Genomic DNA, 23,061 nt, shown 5'->3' with positions numbered 1-23,061 from the left:
TGTCTATGTACTTGTACTTTTGATAAGTATTATGGTGAGACTGATGGCAAACATGAATGATGTATATGACATGAGAGATATGTCTTGGAAATGCTTGTCTTATGCTGAATACTAATAAAAAAGACAATTATCAAAAATAAATCTCCAAGGTCAGTTGGATGCGCATGCAGAAGTATCGCTTGAACACAATTAACCTCATGGTCGGTTAACCCTGTGCCGTGCAGCATACAGGACTTGATTAGTTCCTTGCTTTTGTTTTGGTGTCTGGCTTATAGGCCACCCGAAGCGTGTAAATGTAAAAGTGAAGCATGTAGACAGTATACTTTTACGCTATTTTGTTAAATATCTAACTAGAAATAGTTATCTAGTATTAGTACATGTGACTAGTGCCCTGTATATTCACAAACTTCTTCAATAAGTCATTTAACAAAATTAACTGACAATGTGACAAAGCATATCAATCAATCAATCAAATCAAATTATGAAATCAGTTTATTAGTCACAATGAATGTATTTTGTTTATTACTTCTGTTAGAAAAGATATAATTTTTCGCTCCGTATGTTATATTAATGATCCTGGAGATTATCTCAGGAACCACAGATGGTAAGGCATGGGGCACCTTGCAGGTGATTCCAGTCCTTTTAGGGCACACGCGCACTGGCAATTTAGACACGGGAATCCCCTAAACGTGTGTTTTTGGATTTCTGGAAGAAACCTACCAAAACACTGGTCACATGTAAACTATGTACACAGAGATCTTGCGGAGAGCTTTAACCCAAAGCCCACCAGGTGTCAGGCTACAGTGCAAACGAATTAACTATCACACAACTACATTATAATAACTGAATAGTTATACTTCATTGATCCCCGGGGATAAATTGTCCTATCTGGCTCTCCTTGAAACACACAGAGAGGTGAGAACAGGCTTGGGGGGCACAGCACAGGGCCAACCACCATGCAGTACTCCCAGAGATGAGGGTAAAGGGCCTTCCTAAGTGGCCCAATGGCAGCATCAGTCTGTTGGCCCCAGAATTCGAACCGATAACCTTCCAATCACAGACACAAGTCTTAACCCAATGAGCCGCACATCTCACAAAAATGTATGAAGCCAGTTACATGAGGAACACTGCAAATCCAGCTGGCCTTAGCTCAGATGTGTCAACTGCTGGCACACAGTAAGGAATTTAGGGAAAGATTTGAACTATTTTAAAATCTGCATTATGCAAAATCTAGCATTATGTAAGCCACCTAAAACTATTATAACACGATACCGCTTAATATAGTGAAGTTAATAGCATAAATGCATTATGATGGTGTGTATACAGTGAGCAACAAAGGCCAAAGAAGCAGCATATTAAGGTCATGGAGCAGCCTAGAGAGGCTCCAGACCTCAGTCCTATAGGACATCTGTGGAGGGACCTGAAGCTTCGAGTAGCCAAGCGGCAGCCAAGAAACCTAAAGGATTTAGAGAGTTTCTGTAAAGAGGAGTGAGCCAAAATCCCTCCCGAGATGTGTGCAAACCTGACGACCAAATACAGGAAATGTTTTACCGCTGTGGTTGTCAACAAGGGTTTGCCACCAAGTACAAGGTCAGGTTTTGCTTGGGTAACAAATACTTTTCTCATTCAACGACATGCAAATCAATTTATAACTTTTATGTAATGTGTTTTTTTTCTGGATTTTTGATTGATATTTTGTCTTTCTCCATTAAAATAAACCTATCAAAAAAATTACAAACCACTGATTTCTTTGTAAGTGGCCAAACTTACAAATTCAACAGGGGATCAAATAATTATTCCCCCCACTGTATATGCATATGCTGTAAAGTGGACGGGCAAGGATTAATTTTATGCTTTCCCCAACCTGCAACTCATCAGATTTGTTTTTTTTTGTAAAAAGGTTGGAGCTCCCTATTCTAATTGTTCTAATTTCTCTCCGCAAATCAATAAGGTACCATCTCATCTCTCTGAAGGCCATACAATTATGTTTGTATATATTAATTCCCTCTAGAGCAGAATCTTAGGCTATTATTTTCGTGATATAGCCAAGCTGATCACTTGATTTTGTTCTGTACTTTGTGGTATTTAAGCAGATCATCAAAGTTTCTAGTAGTACATCAAAGTTTCAGGCCAGAAGTAGACTTGGACCTATACTAATTTACCATCATATTGTCCAGACATTATAATGCATTATGAAGTTATTTTGACCGTATTTTCAAAAGCAACTTTATTCCAGTATTTTGAAATGTAAATGAAATTGTGAGGATAGAGAATTTTGATTTCAAAACCGTATACCATATTACTGAAATAACTCCCAAGCCTAGCCTTTGATGTTTTTGTTTGTCTGAATTACAAGTACAAAAGACACACATGATCAGATGCAGAAAAACCACTTGGTTTATACTTCTTTGTGAGGTACAAATTTCTTTTTCACTGCTTCTGATTTTTTAACCCTAGATTCTGACCCATTAACCAAACAATTAAAAAAAATATTTTTAACAATGAAAAAAACTCTATACATTAACTAGAAGCAAAAACATTCCTGTCAGATATTTGTGGTCAGAATCAGAAGAAGTTGAAGTGGAACTCCTCTTCTGCAGGGGTGAAAACAAACGGCTTCCCGCTGGGCTCAGGGCTGCTGTCCTGGCTCTGCATACTGAGCTTCTCTTCTTTGACTTGTTTTCTGCACTCTGCTTTTCTATGGAAAACCGGCTTCTTGGCAGGTGTCAACACTGCCGTCACGTGAGCGGACTTCATGTCTAGGACAAAGCAGGGGCCATTTTGGGTATATCAGTATCCCACCATATAAATCAATGTTTCCCAATCTGGTCCTCGGGGACCCCTAACGGTTCACGTTCTTGCTCCCTCCCAGCTCCCGCTAGCAAAATCATGGACCAGGTGGGGGCCCCCCGAGGACTGGGTTGGGAAACACTGATATAATACATGCAACATCTGGCAAACCGCCTCTATTTCACACTGTTCTGTATGAATCCACCATGCCGTTTCTCCTCAAAACTTCTCACCAGCTTGAATCATTTTAAGCTGCTTGGCTTTTTCATCCGCCATCTTTTTCCTGTAGTCGCCAAACATTGACCTCATCACCTGCCTCTTCTTCACCAGAGGAGCTTTGCTGCTATGCAAAGTTTTCAGTGCACGAGAGGACTCCTCCACTGTGATCGATATACACAAAAAGAACGATTACTTGGGACAGAAGTGGTGTGGTGTTACATTGCTTATTTTAAAAACACGGCTTTCCTATAAATTTCTAATGCAGTACGTTGATAGAATGACTCTTACTCTGTTTAGGAGTAGACTTTTGAGTCCTTAGGCCCAGTTCCAGCTGTTCAATGCACCATTCAAGCTCCCTGACCAGCTGCTGCTCTGAACTCTGTAATGCATAGACATGCAACCAGTGTCTCTGATGTGTTTTGGTATCGTTTAATAAACAGATTGGACCTGTGCTGACACTTACCAGCACGCTTTGCCCCGAGTTGCTGGTCGCTGCATCCTGAGAAGCTGGTGGTGGTTTCTTCTGGCCTTCAGATCCCTCTTGCTTTTTCTTCTTCTTCCGGGGCTTCTTTTTCTTGGCAGCCGTGGTATTTTGTTTAAAGTCCTGCAGATTCTCAGAGCTGGCATCTCTGCCATCTGCTGCTACAGCAACGTCCGTGGAGCTGACCGGATTCACCCCGTCCTCAGTCTCAGGACTTTTTGAGGGTATCTGGAAATTGAAAGTGAAGTCTGCTCCTTCCCCTGTTAAAGTAACCGAGTTTATCTGACTTCCTGATTCCTGTGGAAGCTGGGTTGTCACTGAGGTTTCCTCAAGTTGCCTCGCGGTTCCATCTGGGAAGAAGTTGAACATAAAGGAGCTGTTGCAGGGCACCCAACTGAAGCTACTTCCCCCGCTGCTCTCGTGGATGGTCTCCCTGACTGTAATGTCCATGTAGGTTAGTAAATACTCCATAAAGCACATATTCAGGCTGCATTCATTAAGACAGTAAGGTGTTTGATATTTTGAATTTCACAAAAAAATGGCATTTTCCATACCTGTGTCCTCCTGTGCTTTGTGTTCATCTGTCATTTTTTGCCTGTAGTCCCCAAAAACCATCTGCATAATCTGCCTCTTCTTCATAGAAGGTGTCGTCTTTGACTGCAACACGCTAAGCACGCGTTTATTTTCTTCAGCTGTCAGCAAATGAAGAAACGTTTGTAGCAGCAGAAACATCACTAGATGGTCAAAGAATGTGATGTGCGCCTTACCTCCCTGTGGATCGCTGTGGATCAACAAGTTTGTCTGAAGTTGCTGGATACACCAGTCAAGCTCATCCTGAAAAGTTCCCCAGGGAGCCTTCAGTAAAATAAAACGTAGGTAGGAGTAAGTAGGATATATTCATGTTTACTACTATTACTAATAATTTAAGAACACATTTTGCAGATTTTTTACATGGGAATACCTCATAAAATGTGCAAAATCTGGTCAAACTCAACTGTGAAATATCAACAACCAAGTTTCCAAAATATACTTAATAAATTTACTTGACAAGCATATTCAGCTTAAATTTGACATTTACCTCTTCCATCCTAAAATAATTTACATCGGGCCAGAACAAGCCGAGATAGCATTTCTTGGTGGACAACCTGCGTTCACAACGGGGAAAAAAGCACATTCATTTAACACAGCACGTATGTAGTTGCTCATTAGTTTGTTGTTGGTAAGCCACAACAGAAACAATTGATACGTCACGTAACTGTAAACATTCACGTTTTCAAAGAGGATTAGCAGATTACTAAAAGCACACAATTAGTTATTAAATACATAATTTACTCGTTAGTAATCGTCGAGCTTTTAAGAAACAGTTTGCAATACATTACCTCCAAAATCCCACCAAAAGTACACTTAAATAAGTTGTTCCAGGGTAATCAGAGAGACAGAAATGTAACACTACGTTGTGTGCGCTCTCCTTTAATCCCCCACGCCGTACAAAGCTGCATATAAAAAGGGTTCCGCTATGCATTCGAGAAAGGTTCCTTCCGCCGCTTTATAACACGGTACATGGTTTTAGCTTCTTGTGACGAGACAAATCTTACCCCTCCCCACCCCATTTTAGATTATCATTGGTTCTCCTTACAGTACTTACATAGTTGCCGTTTTGGGCAGTTTGGGCAGAAAATATTGCAATAACTATTGACATTCACTAAAGTGTTCAGGACCGAATTACTTTTTCTTCTAAGAAATAACAAATTGATAATTTGATAATGGACTAAATTTATTTTGTATACAAGTTATATTTGCTGTGTAATGTATTTTTATACACATTATTATGGCTCTGCCTAGGACTGGTCTTTAGGTGGCGCTAATTCTTCCTCTCCCGGTTTTCTTTTTTTTTAATCTTTCTCCTTGACCTTTCCCTGCAGGCATGCTGTGGGTGCGGTCTAGGCTCTACCTTTTGGTTTACCAGTTCCCAATCAGATGGTGGAGTATATTTAAGTCCTGTGCCTGCTTCAGATTGAGATTTATTTGGGGCTGGATAGAGGAGCTTTTGATTCTGTTGATTTACTGTGTTTTACAGTGCAGCGTAGCTAACACACACACACATATTACCAAATGATCACCTCAACACAGTAATTCTTGTGTTCTGTTACTAATAGGTGTGAAAATAAAGTATTATGGCTGGTTCCACACCTCTGTGGGTAGCCCAGTTTTTTGTTGTAACGTCAGAGGTGTTGTAACAACAAGCAGCACCTTCTGTACCAGGGGTGTCACACTCCAGTCCTGGGGGCGGCGGAGCCCTGCACACTTTTTTGTTTACCCTCGTTTAACACACCTGATTCAACTCCTTGTGCTAATTACCACTCAGTTCATAAGCTAAATCATTTATGGTGAAACAGGGAAAGAACTAAGCTACACAGGGCTCCGGCCCCCCAGGACTGGAGTTTGACACCCCTGCTCTATACTGACACAAAAATAGTGGCCTGATAGTTTTCTTATGCAAGGAAGAAACAACTTTAATGTGCACAGACTGGTATAAAAATGTTCCCAAGTCCATTTCTGTACCTTAAAATATACATTTTCCTACAGCTAGGGTACAATTGGCAGACCTTTGAGAGTACAGCCCCAGTGACAATAGTACACTCAAAGGTACAGATGGGTACTTCTTCCTGAAAGTGTATGGCTATGGTTGAATTTCTAATGCCAGCTGTCATGCATCAATTTTGCATTGGTTTCCTCCCATAATCCAAAGCATGCTGATATATGAATTAATTAAACTGCCTTGAGCGTGTAATTCTGGGTGTGTGCATCATGAGATGGACTGACATCCTGTCCAGGGTGGGCACTGCATTGTGCCTCCTGGGATAAGCCCCATGTTCACTGCAACTCTGTACTGGATCAGCACCTATGCATGATCTTATATATGTAATTTCCCGTAGTATTATGGCCTTGTGTAAAGAGGATGTGGAATATTTTCAGTTCACCTCACTAGAACAAATGTTGTGTTACATTAGTCCAAATGTAAAATACCTGGGTGGTTCCAGACTTTTGAGTCACCTGGTAAAATTTCATTAATTTTATTTTTATTTATTTTAGAAAGACATTTCTGTCGTCAACATTCCTGCCCTCTGCACCAAAATACAGCCTAGAAAGTAAGTAACTTCCAAAACACAGACAGAGATCAATTTTTTAATTCCATAGTAAAAAATAATTCCATTAATTCTGTAAACCATTTCATAAGTGCTATAATATGTAAATTGTAACATGTTAATTTAAAACACAGTAAAAGTACTGATTATGCATCATAAATACCATATCTGAAGAATGCCATTTGTGTTTAAATATTAGACACACAGCAATGCAAAGGTTTCCATAAATTCCCATATGTAATTAGATGTAAAATATAAAATGTACTAACAGTAATATTTCTAAGAATTTAACATCTTCAGACACTTAAAACACTACAACATGGCTGTGATATTTTTTAACGCAATACATACCAAAAAACATAAGTGATAAGTTTGCTGTTGGGATGCTTGCGCTATTATAAAATATCTAACCTAATAATATTCTTAGCAAAAATTGTAATAAACTGAACCTTTTGTGTAAGAACAAAATTTCTTCTTTATTCTACTGTTAAACCCTGAGAAATTACTTTACTTCCATATTGTCCTCTCTAGCTTTAGATTAACAAATATGCATTCTTTAAAAACTGCCAAATGCATAAAAAAGGAAATCTTAAACATTCACACTTGATTTGAAACCCGTAATCTGATAACATCATTTTAAGCCATATCACATGTCTTATTCTCCAACATTTTCCTGTCATAAGAATGAAATTTAGGTTAGCGCATTTAATATCAAGGTTTCCACAGTAAATGAATAATACGCTTGCATAAACATCAGAGCCAACAATTACAATATAATTACAAAAAAAACAACACATTTCACTTTGATGCAAAAACATTGTTCACACCAAAATATCATCATCATCATCATCATCTTTGCCATCATTACTATCATCAAAACTAGCTAATCAGTGCTTTATTTAAGCTGCAGCTGCCCTTTTCCCCAGACTAATCCCCGTCAATGTATCTTTCATAAACATGACAAAATGTACAAAAACGAGAAGAGAAAAATTATGCACACTAAAATTATGGCTGATACAGACAGGTGATAGTGGTACACATATGTTTGGCTCAAAAGCTGAGTTTCACAACCATTTTACAGAACTATGGGACAGTAGAAGTTCCAGTTCAGTTAATAAAAAAAAACACAATACAACAAGGACAATGAGTTAGCCTTGAAAAGAATATAAACTGTTAACCTATAGTCAGACACTTAAATTAAATTAAGTGAAATTTAAAAACTACCTGGGTGTTATAGGAAAAAACATCAGAAAAAAAAATGCCAACGCCTGCTTCATTGCTATACAACTGCCTTTATGGCAGCTATAAGGTTTAGATTCATTTTTATTGCATCTTATTTTAATATTACATTTTATATCATATTGTACATTAAAATGATATCAAATGCAACAGCAATACTCAAAACTGTTAAATCATCTTTTAGAAATTCAGGTAAACAGAAAGTATTTCTCTGTTATTATTATTATAGCCTGACCTATTTCTGTGCCAGTTGACCTCAAATACATTTAAAAGGGCACAATAAACAAAGTCTGACCATTAAAAGGGAGTTAGGCTGAAGAGCAGGTTCTACACGCTATAGGTGGACCCTAATGCTTTATCAGCCACGGACCAGTATGAGATACAGATAAGGTGCACACAACTATTGGATATCTTGCTGTACCATTGCTAGAATAGTAGCATCCATTTAACAGGTACAGTAGAGAGACAAGCCAATCAGGTGGGTAGCTGGAATAAGGCCTGACCAATGGGAGCTGCCATCAAGAGAGTGAATAATTAAATTATCACACCTGCCTGTATCAACCAATGTGAAGGACACTGTATCAACACACAAGCTGAACATGGTATCTGTAAAATGCTGATGATTAGGTGGGAGGAGGAAGCACAAGAGAGTCTGAACATACATGAGCATGACAAATTGTAGTGTACAATCATTACTACAATGAGAATGCAGTCCACCAGAAAAGAGAAAGACATTTATACATTTTAAACACTAAATACAAGTGTCATTCACCTTCTGCAGCATTTCACTATGAACGGTTCAAATTGTAGAGCAACGTTCAACATTCATATCGAAGAAAAAAAAAAAAAGAAGAAAAAAAAAAAGGATGACATTCCAATTTGTCTAGGATTTTTTATTTGGTCATTAGATCTGAATGTCAGAAATAAAGTATTTTTAAATGTAATATATCAAAAAATATTGTTAAATAGTTAATGTCTTTGGCAGAGCACAGAAGATGGCAAAAACCATTATTCTTATATGCAAATGCAGAGTGTATCACACCCTCTGCTGATTAAAGTTAAAACTGTACGGTAATTTTTACATTCCTCCATTATTTCAACTGAAATTACAGCACTATCATTATTAAATCATCTTAATCATACTCTGTTATTAAGTTTAACACATAATTTGGTTACATTGTACCCTATATGTGAATGATTTTGGAAACACTTGAATTTCAGCATTTATGGGGGAAAATACTACAGAAGAAAACCGTCTAAAATTCTAATTATTCTATGTAGCAAAAATTAATTAAGCTCCCAAGAGAACATAAGATGTGGTGAATTACTTTGCTAATTAAACACAAGGACTACACGTGGTAGTGCACTTTACAGAAAACCGTGCAACCTAAGATTGAACTAAACAAGTTCCAGTACTTTCTTTTCACTTCCTTAGACTAAATATGCTTCATTCATGCCCTCAATGAACTTTTCAAATTGCACAAGGGGGTACGAAGCTCCTTAACAACTACATGGCTGTCACCGTTTTACTCTCATAAGTAATTAAGAAAGTGAGTGTTAAAACACAACGGGCACAGACAGGGACATAATGACTTAGTCTCAACACAGTTGGAGGTCATTTCAATCAGTTTAAGCTGCACAGGCCAGCGACGTTTGGGAAAATCCATACACACCTGTAAAACCATGTCTCACATGTACACTTTTAAAAAGGAAATACTTGTTTCTGCAATACAAATATGACAGTGGTAGTTTTTTTGTGACTAATGGTTAATCTTGCAAATGGCACAGTTTGAGTGATTTTAAACCAATCATAAAGCATTCAGGAATTCCAGACCATTGTTAGCAGTGTGTGCTGGACACAAAGCAATGCTAGAGGGCACCACCCATTCCTATATATGCATATCTGTTTAATATATTTTATAAAATTGAGCCAATTTGTGCCTGGTATCAGTTCTTATTAGGAGATTTTAAAATGATTAAGTAGGAGCTTATTATTAAGAAAATCAATGAATTGTTCCGTTTTGAAGCTTTTCTCTGCCGGTAGAGACAAGGCACTCCTATAGTGCTGTTGTAGCCTAAACAACCATGTTGCTTGGCTACAACAAAAATATCTACAGCAGCCAGTTAAATCGATTAAAGAGAAGAAATGAGCCTAACAGCTTAGTGTACAAAAACATCAGAAAAATAATAACCGATCCATTACATGCTAGCTAGTGGCTCTATTGTGTTATAACTGCTGGTTATGTTTCCATTTTTAAATCAGAAATTCTACACTAGTTATAGTACTGTAACACTTAATACATTCTTGAATTTAATACATATTGATTCTGAAATATCTTCTATTAAAAACTACAAACAAGAGTTCAACTATAGCAAGTTGTGAAAAACATATAACCTAAAAGCAGCCTAAGGCAATTCTGTAAATCTAAAAAACTTTTAACAAAGTGCTTTTATATTAAACATATAATCTTCACATATTTGGTAACAATAACAGTGCAAGGCTGATACTTTTAAAGTAGTTACTTGGAATTAAGGGCATCATCTGACATTGAACTGAGAGCCATTTGAAAAATGCACTGGGTTTTTCATGTTAAACATCTCCCATCTGAAAAAAATGTCAATGTATCAGTCAAACACTGTTACCTTTATATGTACTACATGAAATTCTAAATAACACAGAAAATCTAAATCCAGACTGTTAGCATCACTGATTAATACGTAATCTTTCGAAGGTATAGATCTACAAAAAGTACCTTGGATAGATCAGCATCACCAGCTCAGTATCTTAGTCTCGCAATAAGGACATTCCGTTTTGCTTGGTGCGCAGCTCTCACAGAGTACATAATGCTGGCAGGGCTGAAGAATTATAGAACGGTCACGTTTTTGGCAAACCATGCATTTCTTTGACTGAAGCTGATATATTACCTGTGTATTGGGAGGGAAAATTATGATGCAATTAGTACATCATCACAAAGTAGATAAATCCAGAATCTTAGCTAAGCTTTAGCTGCAAATACTGCACTTGATATCTTAGCAGGTTTCCCCGTCTGGCTCTGCTTACCGTGTCAATAACGTCAAGGTCTGTGCAGAGCTGGTTTTGGATGGAGAGAAGTTTAGGGAGGGCGAGCTGGTCCAACTCGCCGTAGCTGCGGAGCAGCAGCGTGTTCGGCGAGCGGCACACCATATCGAAGCTCCCCTGCAGCTCCCTCAGCTTGCGCTCGGCGCCCTCGCGTTTCTGCGCCGCCCGCTGCCGCTCCCCCTCGGCGACCTTCGCCCGCTCTTTGGCCTCCTGGGCGTCCTTCTGGCAAGCTTTGCAAGCCTGAAACGGGCGTGGCCGTCAGGCAGTGCCAGGTCGTGTGCCCGAGTATCCCGGTCGTGATCGCACTGCCAGCGCGCACATAAAAGCGGGGCCCCTGACCTGCTTAGCCTGCTGCCACGCCATCTCCCACTGCGTGATCTTCCCTCTGGCCTCCTCCAGCTCCCTCCGCAGGCGGCACAGGTCCACACCGGCACTGCTGGCCACTGGAGACGAGCTGGGAGGGTAGATTCCACTCACAAAGTCCCACATGCCACCTCCTGCAGCCCCATTTAACCCTATGGAGAGGAAGCACACACAGCACATGTCCGTCACCTGCCAATCACAGCATGCTATTATTTACAAGTTCTTCTGAGTGGCTTCATTGAGGCTACCTGATCAAATGATCTTAATGATGATGCTTTATTTGCCATTTGTATGAGCCCAGCTACATTGGAAACGTTTTGTTTTCATAGCACCCATCTTGCTCTCCTACACACATATACAGGTGAGAATAAAGCTCCGGATCATCCGTTTATCCAGCTCCCCAGGGTAGTTTTTCAGGTGTTAAGGGCTCAGTGGTGATATTATTATTATTATTATTATTATTATTATTCTGCTGAGTACGAGATTAGAACCGGCGACATTCTGGTCACATGCACTTACCGAGCTTGCTGGGCGAGCTGACGGAGGTCCCCATGAGTGTGTGCTCTGCGCCAGCACGGGGGGTCTGGGGCTGGCCCTGGGGGGCCTTCATGCCAGAGCGCAGTGACTGGGACAGGGAATCGAGAGGGGAAGCCGGCAGCGAGGAGCAGCGCAGGGAGGGAGGGCGGTTCAGCGAGCCGGGAATGCTGACAGGGGCCGAGCCGCACAGGAGCTGCTCACCTGGGGGGGAGTTGGGGGGGGGCATGCTAGCAGGCCTCACAAATAACATAAACATCTCTGACTGAGGACACGAGAATTTCATATGAAAGACAAACAAAAACAACCAATACACTCACTTGTTAAACTAAGGTCGCCATTTTCATGTTGCTCCAGTTCCTTATCCAGCAAGACGACGTCAATGTCGTTGAAATTCAGGTCAAGAGCGGAGCCTAGAGGACAAAACTGTAACTTCACAAAGACGTTCAAATGGCATCCATGGGCTTTCACTATCAATTCTATTGTTTCTTTTTAAATAAACAAATCGCCAGACTGAAACATCTATCATGCCATACTCACTGTGGGTCATTTATTAATAAGAACACAAGCCATCCAAGTTCAGACTTGATTATTATTTGATTGGCAAACTGATGGTGTTAATTTTTTTTTCTGGATGCTGTTATTTCATTTCAAGTATCCTGCAGTCTTACCACATCAAGCATGAGGTTTCTCTTTTGAATCTGTGTAATTCATTCACAATACTGAAAAACTCATGAAACATGTGATACAGGTGAGTTCATGCCTCCATGATAAATACATACCCCCTATATTTGTTCATTTAAAAAAAATTTATTCTGAGATTAATTTTAGAACACGCAAACCCCTTAAAATTGCCCATTTCTTCAGGGGCTCATAATAATCTGAATCATAAATCAACTGAAGTAACAAAGACTGATTAATTTTAAATGAAATGGAAAAAAATTAAATATTAGCATGCATTTGCATTCAAAACTGAAAACACTGGCGAGACCACAATTAGTCAGCTTAGAGCTTAGTGTGATTAATCCACAGGGGGGCATGGGCAGCTCTAATGGTGGGGAGCCGGCCTGGAATAACAAGCAGACTATTTACAGTGCGCTACCAGGACGGCTAGACACCCATTTTGGAGGAGCAGCTTGATCAGACCCCAGTCAGCCGTGACACAGCCCAGGAGACCCCGGGGGTCCCCCGGCACCGCGGTAACAGACAACCAGACAGGAAGGACATCTGTGTATCCGGAAGTGACCTCAGAGACCTTGGTGAACCGTGGGCTACTTTCAAATACATTGTATCATTACTTTAATGTACGGAAATAGTGTCAATAGTCGTATCACCTATTTACTGCTTATTCATTGTTCACTAATTCTTATATTGCAGGGCTATTCAAATCATGGTCTGCCAACGGCCAAGCGCTGCTGATTTTCCAGCCTTCCTTTACCCATGAGCCAGGTATGAAGCCTCTGTGTCAGAATCAGTAATTATTAAACTAGCTACCTGGGAGAAATGAAGACGCGCCTGGATTTGTAATCGAGGGCAAAATTTGAAGAACCCTGGACTATTGTCTCTAATTGCATGGCTGTCCTGCCTCCACCGTGCACCTGTTCCCTTCCCCTGCAACCATGACACAATTATTTCACTGTTCATCCGAACAAGTGACAATAAATAACTTGAAACTAGTTTGTAAGTTCTACTGCTTCCTTCATTTAATTAATGAACATTCCTTGCAGCTGTTTGTTGATGGCTAAATACTCTGTGACTACTTAACCTGGTTAGACTCTGACGTACCCACAACTGACTCTACGGTGTTGCTGGCTGGGTAGAACGGCAGCGCTTTGGCGTTCATGGTGGACAAGGCGGTGGGCGAGCAGCCGTCGGAGCCGATGCTGGAGGCCAGACTGGACGTGATGCTGGACGTGATGCCGGACGTGATGCCGCTTGCCAGTGGGTTGAACAGGTTGACGAGGTTCTGCGGGCGAGAGATCGCTTTAGCCGCTCATTATGTGCTCGTAAAAGCTGAAGCTGCTTCGACAGACAGATCCTGATTCAGAAACACAATGCTACAGGAACACAAGGGAGCTCATCAGGGACACAGCAGTATATATGAACACTGTAAATAATAGATTATTAGCTAAAATCACAACTGATACTCAGCCAATAAAACAAGGAACAAAATAATGTATCATCTTTCACTTTTGACTGTGACAACAAAAGCTGTTTTATTCAACAGTGAGTGCTTCAGATTTCTGCAACAGAGGGAATCCGTAAGAGGTTCAGTGTTGCCGACTGCCGCTAAAATGGGACTCAGAGATTAATGGCGTCTTTAGTGTAGTCCCGTTAAAAGGCTAACGCAGGCACTCGCCGCCAACCAGGCCAAACGCAGGGTGGCAAGTCTATCCTCACCTGCTTGTCTGGGTTCAGCTTGTGATTGCAGTCTATGGTGGAACCCTTGAGGATTTTTCCCTGAAACACAGACTGAAATATAATTAAAATGTTGTACAAGAAGAAGACAATTTATCAAACGAATATCAGTTTTGTACCTCCTGTTACTGGGACACTTCTAAAATTGATTTAGAGACCATCCAGACCCAGTTTTCAACAGCAGTTAGAAGCAGATGTGTCCACATTACACAGAATGGTCATTTCAGCGCGACATGTGCATCTGTGCCTAGAACTGAAAGGGTTCTAAAGTCTACACTGAACAGTGCAGCTACAATGCAGCCTCATATACCTCCACAGGGGGCCAAATGATTTCTAAGCATTTATGCTCATTCACACATGCCAGATGCAAGAAATTTCTGAAAACATTTGGACATTAAGAGGCAAATGTAAATTTAAGGAACAAATGGGATCTCAGCAACACAAAAGGTGTGGTTATGGTTCCTTATTTTAAAGTGTTTACATATCTTTGTTCCATTTATGCACACACACCACAAAAAACTAACAAGTAAAGCAAAAACACACCGCACCATGCACAGAGTGTTCAGGGAAATTCCAGATCTCACTCCAGCTCACTGAGAAAAGGCATCTGTGGTTCCACACCACACAAAATAAACAATAAAGCTGAACAGCATGCATCTTAGACGTGTCAGGGCCTCATTAAACGGTCAGCATAGAAACATCCAAACAACATTTAAAATAAGAGAACTGAAACAAAACAAAAAAAAAATAGATGTGAATTTATAGTAAAGAAAAGAAAGGAAAATAACGCTTGGAATTAAAAAAAAAATCTCTAGTCTGCGAATGACCTTCGGTCAGGCTAAGGGCACATTCCCCGGTACCTGATCTTCACGCTCGAAACCGGGTGCTTTGCGGTAGTCGGATGTCGGGGACGAGAGGGTAGACAGGCTGGGCCTGCGATTCGAGCCCCCGTTAGCAGGGCACCAGGGCCGGCCGATTGGCCCGACCGCAGATGGGGGGCTGTCGCTTCCACAGCTTGAAGCTACAGGGCTATCAGAGCAGGAGACCTGGGGGGGGGGGGCAGAATACCTGAATGAGGCTCTATTATCCGGCCAATGATGAGCCTCTTATTTTTAATGGGTCACAGATAAACACGGCTGACAGCCTGGGAGCAGGACGAATCCCATACAGTGAGCTGTGCATAACTGGGAGCAGAGCAGTAACCTCCTACTATTACTTCAGGCTGCCAATCAACACCTCAGATTCAAGGAAGAACTACACCACCGACCAATGAATGCCATCTTCCAAAGAGGCACCGCACTGAGCTTCCGGGAAGAATACATGCAATGACTTCATTAACTTCACAATAGCCGAATTATGGTGAGGAGGCCCTCAGTTTCTCCTTTTGATATCCGCATACACACCGGAGGACATTCAGAACAGCCCGGAGGTGTCACTTACGACATCGTGTCCCCCCAGGCCAGTTGCGGTGGTGCCTCCCCAGTCGCTGACCACAGCTTCAGAAAACTGGGAACAGGACTTCAACTGGGAGCCGGCGCTTATCGAACAGAGCAGTGAATTCAGTGTCTCTTCTGTGGAGGGGATTCCTAGATAAAGGAAGGCAGAGAATGTTCCAGGGGCCATTGTTCAACAGAGAAATAGAATGGAAAGGCAGAAGCTTGCAGAACATACGCTCCACATGTGCAAAGGCGCAGAAGGGTCCCCTGGGGCAGTAAGCGGTCTGTCGCATGTCATTGCATTTTGTGGATTTATAGATCTGTGTATAAAGGGGATAGAAAACAGAGGTTGAAACACAAGCAAACTGCAATACCAAAACTAAAACAAGAGACCCATTACAAACCACAAATACTGACGCTCCTCTACTTACGAACTTTCAGACATATGAACGAAGAGGACTGTAAGTCCAAATTGTGTTCATTGGGCTCCCGTTTCCTGTCTGCAACATCAAATTTTTTTTTCTATGTGCCAATTCTACCTGGTACGACTTCTGGCCGCTACTCCCGCCGCGCAGCAGCGTAGCGTGCGTACTCCCAGCATCCTAGCTCTTTGTACTTGCGTATAAAATTATGTCGAATAACGAGTTACGAACATTTCAAGTTCTGAACGACCGTTCGGAACGTATCTCATTCGTAAGTAGAGGACCGTCTGTACAGGCACAAAACCTTTCATTAATATTTCTCCAAAAATTAATAACAGTTTCTTACAGTAAAAATTCACGACAGGCTAATGATGAATGCTACTGCTTTGCTATGTCTGTCACTGCAGTTCATTCTCTGGCAAACGCGTTATAAAGTGCATTTTTTTTAATATTTGCCATTTCATAGTTTCCAAAAGAGGCATGAAACTACTATACTCAAACCCTACTTGCATGTTCTGGGGGTGATGTTTGGCTCTGAGGATTAGGAATGCCTGTGATCGGAAGGTCACCAGTTCAAATCCCAGTATTGTCCCTGTTCGGCCCTCGATCAAGGCCCTTAACCCTTTAACCTCCAATTGTTCCATGGACTGCCTAACCCTGCTCTCTCAATTGTATGTAGCTTTGGATAAAAGCGTTTGCTAAATAAAATATTTTCTGTGCTGTGTGGGACCCCTCAGGAAGATACGATTTCCTCACAAAATTAGGCATATTAGTGCCTTAAAACTGCCAAGAGTCAGTGTGTGTGACCGTCTGACTTATGCCTAGTGCTGCCTGCAATCCTACCATATATCAACTATCTAAAAGTACAGAAAAAAACAGAGCAAATCCATAAACAATGCCCCGCTAGCTCTGACTCCAACGCTGCCCCACCCACCTCCGGATGGAACTGCTGCTCAGTGCGTGAATGACAGTACTGGCAATTGTCCCCACTGTCACACTTCGTGGGCTCTCCCCACTCATCCCCATGCTTCACGTTCGGGCACGGGGTTGACCTGCCACCACAATCGAGCAGGAGGTTAGACATCATCATGGCGAGCGCCGATTGTGACATCATAGTTGGGCCATGCTCCGCCACGTACCTGTACTTGAATTTCCGCGGGTTTCTTCTTCGATCTCGGCTGTTGTGGTAATGTGGGCATGCATAGCCCTGCCTACACAGTCGTGGTGGTTTGGTGCACTGCTCCGTTTTGTAGTTTGCCAAGACGAAGGTCGAATCTGAGCCAGGGTACAGCAAAACAATGAACCCTTGTGTACGTTGCCACTGACAAAACCATCTTTCACACCCTTTGAAATGTCAAAAAATACAGTAATAGCACCTTATGCTTGTCCACCCTGCTGTTCCTTACCTTGCCAACGGGGGTCCTCAGTGAGGATCTTCTCAATCATAGCCTGACTAGCGAGTACTCCAGGCTGAAGATCAGGGATTCCCTCACCTGTGCCCAGCTGTCCATTCTGGAGGGCCTCCTGTGCTTGTATCTCTCTACAAAAACAAAACATTTACTTTTCAGATAATTCATACACGTCACTTTAAACTGGTCTAATACTGACAGTAAGATTGTGTGAGAGAAAATGGCAGAAAAAGACCCCAACCAGGAGTGAGCAGTGATACGTAACTATGTCTTAAACTGAAACCTGGATTTTCAGGACACCAAGCAAATCGTTTGCTTTCATTTTCCGAAACAGAACACATGCACAATCGAACGTTAAATGTCAGCTGTCCTAAGTCAATATTACCATAATTTGAAAATAGTTCCCATTATAAGTAATAAGTAATTAGAGTTGGTGCATCACTAATCAAGATTAGCTGTTACTATTATCAATTGTCCCCAGTATTTCTGAATTCCTTATTATCTATATTCAAATATGTAAATCCTCAAACAGAGACTACTTATTTGCAATGTATAATTATACAAAACTGCAACCGTTACATGTATGTCCTTCAGTTCTGATTCTACAGATGGTTTGCTCAATCACCTTATTTTGCATTATTGTTTATTATTACATCAATCACAGTGAAGCACTTTGAGACTAATCTCCCTTACACAAATGGCCTCCAGTAAATTACATTTCACCGCATAATTTTTCTTTATTTGAAAACCCATATTCGCCATATTCCTCTCAGGCATAAGTTAAAGATGGCAGATCATTTTAGAACAATACCCAAGAAAGATGCTGATACCTATGGAAATTACAGATTGATTCTTTCATAACAAAGAAAAGCATCGCACTAATTCCTCGAGGGCCAGTGTGTGGGTGCCTGGCGGAATGGCAAATATTCCGAGAATAACAACGCAGCTGATTCCTAGCCACATCTACGTACAAGCCTACTATTACAATGGGATGATACACGGTTAACATTTGTGTTTGCACTGTGCGTTAGCCCCCTGCAGCATTTTCATGTCACCTCAGGCAAGAAAGTGAAGTAGAAAAATGGACCACCAGAAGCAGAACAACACCTCCTGCTGTCCCCACTGCTTAATACTGTTCTGCAAATACAAATACGGATGGTTCTGGAATTATGAGGGCTGTGAATTTCAATCATCATTTAACATTTATCATCGCTAAACATTTGCTTACAATAAAATGCTTTTTTTTTTTAAGCATTGTAACACCTACTCACGCATAACCCAAGGGTATCATTCATGCCTATAGTATACACTGCATATTTTCACCCAGGGTGAAATCCTAAGGACATAGGCAACAGGTCAATAGCTGCTCCATTGGAATCAATACGAACATTTTCAATGCATTGCATAATGTGCCAGGTAATGTTACAGTACATTATTTTGCAAACATATAAGGTAATTACAGTTGGTTTATGACTCACTGATAAAATATGCACTGGCCCCTAGGCGGGCATGATAACACACAGCTGTCATTTTCTTCCTGACATATTATGTAGATTAAGACATAAACATATTGTGTCTCTAGCAGACTTAATGAGAACCATGGAAGAACTAACCTATTTACATTTTTCAGAACACTATCTGATACCTTAGAAAGGCATGGTTTTGAACAGGTTTTCGGCTATCTAGAATTAAATTATGATAGAAGGACTTACGTTATGTCTTATTTGGAGCTCACTGGCTACTTTTACTTCTACAGATGCGAGACTCTACAACATTGCAAATTAGTTTATGTACAATGCAGACTTAGCTGGGGCATTTTATAAATCCCCAAACAAATAAAAGGCAGAGTAACTATGAACAACTTGGGGAAAGTGCAGGCACTTAATATAACTTTACATAAGGGTCACTTACATTCCAGCATAAACCCTGTATGACAATGGTGAGCACTGACTGTACATCACTGAGGAGGTGTAAACACAAATCAGGGTCTGCTGCTCTAGGCGTTATAAAAAGCAGAATTCTGCCTTGATAAATCTGTAGACTTACCCTCCAGTACAAGGTAAGAATCGTCAGATTAACCCTTACACAGTTGTTACATTCCACCAGAATCTGTAGTTACATATTCACTGAGAGGAGGCACACCTGATGTCACAGACGGGGGGGCGCACGTCATGCGGCCCATGTGCGAAGGCACAGTGCTGCCCGTTCTTCACGCAGTGGCCTCGTGCATCCGTCTCGTGAATACAGGAGCCAGTCTTGTAATAGCGCAAGTGGTATTTTCTCTCTGTGTCACCAGTGGTTCGGTGCAGGTAAGGGCACCTAGACACAAACGGAAACAAATAAAGCGGATATAATGAAATATGGGGGTTTGTATTTAATTACATATTCACACATTTATACAGATATGTCCTTAAGGCTACAATCTAATCACCAATTCAAAGTTTATAGAATTTCAAATATGAAAATCTGTGTACTCAACAGCAAAAACTGAATGATTTTACTTCTAACACTGTCAAACTACAAAACTATTTTAACTTTTTTCCTGTCTTGTGATGCAAGTTTCCCAATCTTATTATCAAAGTGATACCCTATACATTATTAAAAATAATTATTTTATGGTTTTTTTCGATAGCAACACATTTTCAAAACTAGTTTTTACGAAGATCGTTTAACTTTCTAAACACAAACGAGTCTTTTTTATGCAAAATTTTATAGCGGCATACTCTCCTTTTCATCAAAAAACACACAATAAAAAGAACAGAAATAACAATCAAGGCTTTTAAAATCAGCAAACCAAACAATGAGAATTACAGCCCTGCTTGGGGCGAAGAGGGGGTGTGTATCTGCGCTTCAGTAATGCGCTGACATTACTTTCCCGCTATACATAGGTTTTAACCAACTCTCAAACCAACAAGCTCTGCTTTTGAATAATTACATAGCATTTTACCTATAAGTAATCTTGAAAAGTAAAACGAAAAAAAAAAGCTTCGTTACCACGCTTTCACAGAAAACAAATAAATAAAATGAAACTGACAAGCGACACCCTAAACTTCCGTATTACAAAGCAGCGTAAAGCCACTGTGTTTACACAGCGCAGGGAATTAATTGTATCGTTAAAAAATATATCGTAAAGACAGATAACACAGACATTTTAACTACTCGTGTTAGCATGGGAGCTATTTGGAAATGTATCAAATTTATGCAAAAAGAGTAAACTATGTAACAATTTAACACATAAAAACATCGTTTATCTTCATCTACTTTCAAAACTATTACGTTTAAAATACTCAGGGAAATACAATTGTACTTTAACCAATTAGCATGCATTAGGACGTAATACTTACTCGTCTCCATCTGGGCACAAGCCCGTAGTTTCGTCATATTTTGTACAATAAACATCGGGACTGTAGTTAAATGTGCCATCTCTTCTCCTAATGGGGCGTCTTCTACGCTGGTTTAGGAAATGCCAGTGAAAACATGTGAAGGGTCGATGCTGGGTGCACTTGTGTTGCAAGAAGAGTGGACACTGCTCGGTCCTAAACTCCTTTAAATAGCTGCAAAGTATTGAAAGCGATTATTAGAACTCAGTCTTGAAATAACACTATCCTTGTTATCTATGTCAGTGCAGATAATGCATATTTGACACAATGCAGCCGTCAGAGCGCAGCTGAATCCGGACAAAAGCTAGCTACCTAGTAACATATTTCTGAGTGTGCCTGAAAAGATAAGCGCGCAAATACAGAACAATCCGACGACGTAAAGTGGCACGATCGCATCCACTTCCCTAGACTAATGGAAATGATAACATAGCGAGTTCTTATTTAATAGTAAACATGCATTAAATTTCACACGTACTTCACGACATGGATGCGTCTCTAACAGCCGAGTAGTATTACTGTGCACACGAAAGTTGCGTACACACTTCAAATCAGGCCGAGACGTTTCATGGAAAATAAACGAAAGTGGCACTTCGCTGCCTTGGGCGCAAACAAATTGTACCCTTTTCTATTCTGCAGCACATTAAACAACGGGACAATGAAAAGCAGCCGATTTTTCAAAAACACGCAACTAAATGCATTTGTTTATCAATCTTTTACTTGTCTTGCTACTATCCTTATGTACATTATGAGCAGCTATCTTAGTCCATATGGGAAAAGCACCTATTCTAAATTACATTTAGCAGTTACAGGCCGTGCGTATATAGGACTGCGGAGGATATGTAATATATATTTATGTTCTCCTTTTACTTTCTCGCTTTACTTACGTATAGTGGGTTGGTTTCTCTGTTTGAGGAGAGGCGCTCACTGCAGTTTTCGAAACCGACGGCATTTTCAGTCAAAACAATGAAACGCGCATGCGCGTGCAGTCTGCTTCCACTCCTGCACGTCGGACACCGCTGCAGAGCAATATGGACAACAGGCGGGTGGGAGGACGGACGGAGAACAAAACGGGCTGCATGTTAATGCAAAAAAAAAAGAAAGAAAAACCAACAAACCTGGAAGAATGGATGGCCTAAGCGTTTAGGAAACAGTGAAAGTTCCTTTAGAATAACCGTATGAAGTAGGCTACTTAGCAAAATATAAAGTAGATGCCCCATAAGTTTAACATCAACTTTTAAAACACGGAGCACAAAAAGCGCGATAATATTTATGGAACCTGGATTAAAACGCATTCATGAATCGGTACCGAGTACTTACACATATGTGATGCGTTTTAACTGTATTTTTAACATTAGACTTCCATTGGTTAAAATTTAAATTCATATATGAAATATAAATAATTTTTACAGAAGTCTTTAAAAACACGGAAAATTAACGAGAACCTATGGTGATACATGTAACATGTAACGTAAAAGCAATGGCGTAAGCCTACGTAAAATGCGCAGTTAGTCCATATTAAATGATCTTGAGCGACACAGGGGCAGAGTAAAACAGGAAATGCAATCAACTTACCACTGTGTGGCGGTGTTCAGTGTTTACCTTCCAAAACGCCAATTTGAATGCGCATGGGAATGATTTTTTTGTGGGATGATGATTACTTCGCTGAAGTCTTGCGCACGATCCAGCTGAAACGATAACTATTTTGTCTCAGACAAAATTAATGTAAATTAGGATAGAATGTCCTTTAACGTATATGGTAATGGAGATGATAATACGCATGAATTTCAGAAGAATTGGAGCGCTGAGCGCATGCATTTCTTACACACGTGTTGATGACGTGTTTACACATTTATATATAATATATGCGTAGTATAATGGAGGCAGATTGTCAAAATTATTTAGATCCTGCTTATTAAGTTATTAATAACCTATTACTCAGCATAGGATCGGAATGAGGTACTCGACACTATAAACGCAATCCAGTTCATCACTAGAGGCACACTTACACACCAATTCACCCAAACCACAGGCCTTTGAACTCAGGAATTCCGTGCCAACAAATGGAGTTTCCACGCACACGCGAAGCCGGGAGCGGGATTCAAACTCAAAACCCTGGAGGTGTTACGCCACAGCGCTACCCACAGA

At 40.6% G+C, this 23,061-nt stretch overlaps 2 protein-coding genes across 6 annotated transcripts; both read right to left on the bottom strand.

The window, feature by feature from the left end:
- Positions 1-2,379: 2,379 nt before the first annotated feature.
- c5h8orf33 (chromosome 5 C8orf33 homolog) lies at positions 2,380-5,028 on the bottom strand. 4 transcript variants are annotated; one of them, XM_023808059.2, is made up of 8 exons: positions 4,870-5,028; positions 4,569-4,635; positions 4,258-4,345; positions 4,045-4,157; positions 3,473-3,927; positions 3,298-3,388; positions 3,024-3,170; positions 2,380-2,759 (listed from the first exon to the last, which is right to left on the bottom strand). In XM_023808059.2, exons 4-8 carry the CDS (start codon positions 4,127-4,129, stop codon positions 2,566-2,568), a joined length of 972 nt encoding a protein of 323 aa, XP_023663827.1. In that variant the 5' UTR covers positions 4,130-4,157; positions 4,258-4,345; positions 4,569-4,635; positions 4,870-5,028; the 3' UTR covers positions 2,380-2,565. The 4 variants fall into 4 exon arrangements, with proteins under 4 accessions (XP_023663827.1, XP_023663824.1, XP_023663828.1 ...); XM_023808056.2 differs by having other exon boundaries at positions 4,045-4,182; positions 4,870-5,024; XM_023808060.2 differs by having other exon boundaries at positions 3,473-3,840; positions 4,870-5,024.
- A 1,634-nt stretch (positions 5,029-6,662) lies between these two features.
- On the bottom strand, positions 6,663-22,385 carry LOC111841925 (unk like zinc finger). 2 transcript variants are annotated; one of them, XM_023808086.2, is made up of 17 exons: positions 22,234-22,385; positions 21,801-21,932; positions 20,881-21,090; positions 19,679-19,855; positions 17,534-17,667; positions 17,267-17,402; positions 17,062-17,179; positions 15,941-16,025; positions 15,710-15,855; positions 15,130-15,315; positions 14,252-14,311; positions 13,637-13,817; positions 12,172-12,264; positions 11,837-12,055; positions 11,294-11,469; positions 10,937-11,194; positions 6,663-10,800 (listed from the first exon to the last, which is right to left on the bottom strand). In XM_023808086.2, the coding sequence occupies exons 2-17, from the start codon at positions 21,863-21,865 to the stop codon at positions 10,645-10,647; spliced, it is 2,400 nt and encodes a 799-aa protein (XP_023663854.2). In that variant the 5' UTR covers positions 21,866-21,932; positions 22,234-22,385; the 3' UTR covers positions 6,663-10,644. The 2 variants fall into 2 exon arrangements, with proteins under 2 accessions (XP_023663854.2, XP_023663852.2); XM_023808084.2 differs by having other exon boundaries at positions 14,252-14,323; positions 22,234-22,384.
- Between the last annotated feature and the right edge of the window lie 676 nt (positions 22,386-23,061).

The sequence above is a fragment of the Paramormyrops kingsleyae genome, chromosome 5 (assembly GCF_048594095.1).
Source record: "Paramormyrops kingsleyae isolate MSU_618 chromosome 5, PKINGS_0.4, whole genome shotgun sequence".
NCBI classification, from domain to species: Eukaryota; Metazoa; Chordata; class Actinopteri; order Osteoglossiformes; family Mormyridae; genus Paramormyrops; species Paramormyrops kingsleyae.
This window is presented reverse-complemented; position numbering and strand designations above follow the sequence as displayed.

Bases quoted from the DNA above. Each gene is read 5' to 3' on its own strand.
- c5h8orf33 (XM_023808056.2), bottom strand. From the start codon at position 5,012: ATGCATAGCGGAACCCTTTTTATATGCAGCTTTGTACGGCGTGGGGGA. The intron at 4,636-4,869 runs GTAATGTATTGC...TTGTGAACGCAG, and splicing joins CTTTTGGTGGGATTTTGGAG to GTTGTCCACCAAGAAATGCT. The intron at 3,389-3,472 runs GTAAGTGTCAGC...TATGCATTACAG, and splicing joins ACTCGGGGCAAAGCGTGCTG to AGTTCAGAGCAGCAGCTGGT.
- LOC111841925 (XM_023808084.2), bottom strand. From the start codon at position 21,865: ATGCCGTCGGTTTCGAAAACTGCAGTGAGCGCCTCTCCTCAAACAGAG. The intron at 15,316-15,709 runs GTAAGTGACACC...CCCCCCCCCCAG, and splicing joins GCCTGGGGGGACACGATGTC to GTCTCCTGCTCTGATAGCCC. The intron at 13,818-14,251 runs GTGAGGATAGAC...TCTCGCCCGCAG, and splicing joins AGCTGAACCCAGACAAGCAG to AACCTCGTCAACCTGTTCAA.